Source organism: Pterocles gutturalis, unplaced genomic scaffold, assembly GCF_000699245.1.
Source record: "Pterocles gutturalis isolate BGI_N339 unplaced genomic scaffold, ASM69924v1 scaffold40383, whole genome shotgun sequence".
Taxonomy (NCBI): Eukaryota; Metazoa; Chordata; class Aves; order Pterocliformes; family Pteroclidae; genus Pterocles; species Pterocles gutturalis.
Window position 1 is genome coordinate 567 of NW_010127076.1, and position 3386 is coordinate 3952.

Genomic DNA, 3386 nt, shown 5'->3' on the forward strand with positions numbered 1-3386 from the left:
GTCCATTAATATCACACATCTGTATATGTTTTATGATTAATTATTTTGTATCCTGGAAACTAATGTTCAACTGAATCCTTCAATTATTTAAGAAGAACTGAGAATAATGTTGATCGGATACTACCCAGGACAGGTATTTCAGAGAAGATCGTTTTCTTGTTTTTGATTCAAGACTTTCTGAGGAAAGCAGCCTTGGCTGTGAACGAGCTTTCTGCAGAATGCTTCCGTCTCTGCAGTGTGTCTCTAGTAACATTTTTTTTATTCTAGCAAAGGGTGAAGGCTTTCCAGCTGACCAGCATGTTTAAGAGAGACTTGAGACCTGACTCTTGGTTCTTCAGCTTTCTGGTGAGTTTTATAGTAATTTTTGTAATTTGAGTATTTGAGATAATATTAAAGCTTTATCTGAATGTGACAAAACATCCTTTCCAACAGGTCAGCAGTCTGTCCAGGAGTCTCCTTGCCTTTGCAGCCCTTGCCCAGAATCAGACTTCTAAAGGTTAGTGTTTTTATGAGCACTTCTGTGTGTTTTTACAAGCAGTGTTCAGCACAGAGAAACAACACATAGAAAGGTGTCCAGTGGAAGAAACAAAGGTAAATAAACTTTTACCCTATTTTGTGCCTGGAGTGATATTTGCATAGGTGAGTATTTGCTCAGCTGGCTGTGAAGTGGCTGCCTAAAATCAGGTGAGTAGTGCTCAGCTGCTGGTCTTTGTGCTGCTGGTCTTTGTGCTGCTGCAACTGCAAACAAACAGGTTACTTTGTGCTTGCAAATAGCATCTGCAAATACAGAAGCTGTAGGAGCTGGGAAATGGGGATAAAATGAGAAAATTCGCTTGTACATGTCTGCTTTGAACAAGCTGCCCAGCTCCAGCCCTTGTCCAGTGATTCCATTTGTGAGCAGACTCACGGATGTCCCTCACTGTAGCTCGAATGTAGTCTGGACTTTCCTGCCACACTGTCCCCACTGAGCATCCCAGGAGCTGAATGAGGAAGTGAGCTCCTGCCTCCAGCTGCTCCGGGTGCACCGGGCAGCGTCTGTGGGTGCCTGGGGATACTGCAAGAGACGGACCCCTGTAGTGTACGTGGCACAAAAGTGGGGTGGAGAAGCTCTCTGGTTCTCCTCATGGTGTGTGTCTTTCTCCAGGTTTTGCTCCTGTCACGATTGAGACCTCAAGACACATGTACGAATATGTGGCCACTGGTTTGGACTGGTGGCACGCGCACCGATACTGTGACCAGCGCTTTGCTCAGCTGCTTTTTGAACCCCAGGACAGCGAGCGAGCTTCCCTGAGCAAACTGCTGCAGTCCCACCGCATCAGGGGCTCTGTCTGGCTGAACGAAAGAGACGGTGTCCTGCGCAGACCCAGCCGGAGACGTGAGTGTTGGTGGGCTTGGGCTGGTTGGAGACATGGCACTGCTGGATCTTTTTCATCCTGAAAAATTAATCCAGCTGCAAAGGCTACCACTCAATTTTTGTTGTCACTGTGGTACCACATAGGACCTCCAGTTGCAGGCTGGGATTGGCAGCGTGAACACCAGTGATCCCAGCACACCAGCTGCCCAGCACTGTTGGGATTGTTCAATGCGTTGCAGCAGAAGGGGGTTGCAGAGGGGCTCTGTTCTGTCCTCCCATCCCAGCTCCCCTCAGAGCAGCTCTGCCCTTCCCCAGCTCCACGTTTGTCACCAGTGGGTCCTGCAGGGCAGTGACGTTAGAGACAGGACCAGGGGAACGGGGGTTCCCCAGCAGCAAGGCACCGATGGCAGATGCCCCCATTTGACTCTGCTCTTGGTTGCTGTAGTGTGGGACGCTTGGGAACATGCTGTCCCCTCCAGATTCAATGTTTGCAATCCTGTTTGCTGGAAACCCAAGTTTCTGCAAATGACACTTGCTGAAGTGATGGGATCTCAGCTTGCCTGCCTTCCTGAGCCCCTCCAGGCACAGGGGAAGCAGAAGCCTTGCTGCGTGCTCACAGGGTGTCCCTGCCTGCAGCATCCCTCGGTTCTTAGCTTGAGTAGGAGGCACATGAAGTGATGGTTTCATCCCAGGGGAAAGAAGCAGGATTTGGCCCATGCTTAATCCTTTATGCTGGCTGAAATTTCTCCCTCTAGGGGACCACATCGTACCGGTCCTAGTATTTGGAGAGAAAACAGACACGAGATACGTGAAGGTGCTCCATGACTTCCCAGCACTGCCTGCTGTCACAGCCTGCGCCCACCTCCAGTGGGACACCAGGACCCAGGAGATTGCTACCATCTTCTCCTATGCTGTGCCGGCTTTTATTAACGAGTTCCAGCTCCGTGGCTTTGTCGACGAGGAAGGATTTGTTCGCTTTGCTCTCATAGTCCACGAGCACCATTCCCCATACCTGCCCGTGTTCCGTGCCGATGGCCAGTGGCATCACTTCTGCGTGACCTGGCAGCAGGAGAACGGGACGTGGGCCATCTATGCCGACGGTAAAAGGAGGGCGTCTGCCAGCGGTCTGTGTGCCGCGGGGCCATCAGCCCCCCAGGCCATCGCCGGCCAGGGGACGCTCATCATTGGGCAGGATCAAGATTCCCTGGGGGGCACCTTCCGGGAGAAAGAGTCCTTCAGCGGGAACATCACCGACTTGCACATCTGGCAGAAGGTCCTGGGCGTGGAGCAGATTGAGAAGGTTCGGTCGTGCTGGGTGGTGGAGCAGGACCTCGTGTTTCGGTGGAGCTCGGACGCTCTGGAGGTGGAGAGCACCGTGCAGGAGGTGACCGCGCGGCTGCTCTGCCCAGGTGAGTGTCACTGCCCTCGCTGCTTCAGCCCCGTCTGCAGCGGGGGGACAGCACGCAGGGACAGCCGAGGAGCCAGCCTCATCCTTCGGGAATTTGGTGCAGTATGGGGAATGGTGCTTCTCCTTTGGGAAGGAAAGCAGAGGCATGGGCAGAGCTGGGCTGGGCAGTTTGCAGACCGTGCTTAAAGACTTCACCGACCCCTTGGTCACTGAGGGCCCCTGCAGTGACCCCAGCACAGACAGCTGTCCAGATGTCCTGGGCTCATTGCAGGTTTTCTTTCTACTGAGAGGAACGGCGTACCTGCCAGTGATGGTGTTCCCCAGGGTTTGCACACCCGGTGCAGAGAGCAGGGACGCAGTCTCTCGGCCAGGCTGGCGTGATGTTTCTGATAAATCCTGAACTCAGACCTGGCACTGCCACCTCCTCCAGCTCCTTCCAGAGGGGATTTACTGGGTGGGTCAGGAGCAGATTCTGAACCCAGCCCCTGCTCTGGCTCTGGGGCTGCTCAAGGAGCAGTCACAGCTTCTGTCCACAGCGGGGTTTGGGGGTTGATGACAGGAACGTGGTCCCTGCTGGGGACAGCGGCTCTGGGGGACCCGGCCCCTCTGTTCCCGTGTGTTTCC

General features: G+C 53.6%; 1 protein-coding gene across 1 annotated transcript in view; it reads left to right on the forward strand.

Annotated features, from left to right (window-relative positions):
* Positions 1–267: 267 nt before the first annotated feature.
* Positions 268–3386, forward strand: part of LOC104465929 (probable G-protein coupled receptor 144) — a gene marked incomplete at both ends in the record, with an annotated part of 6249 nt that continues 3130 nt past the window's right edge. Inside the window, 4 exons of the mRNA XM_010079174.1 lie at positions 268–345; positions 433–496; positions 1145–1375; positions 2110–2774. Coding sequence (XP_010077476.1) covers positions 268–345; positions 433–496; positions 1145–1375; positions 2110–2774 — 1038 coding nt within the window. The remainder of the gene's footprint in view (positions 346–432; positions 497–1144; positions 1376–2109; positions 2775–3386) is intronic.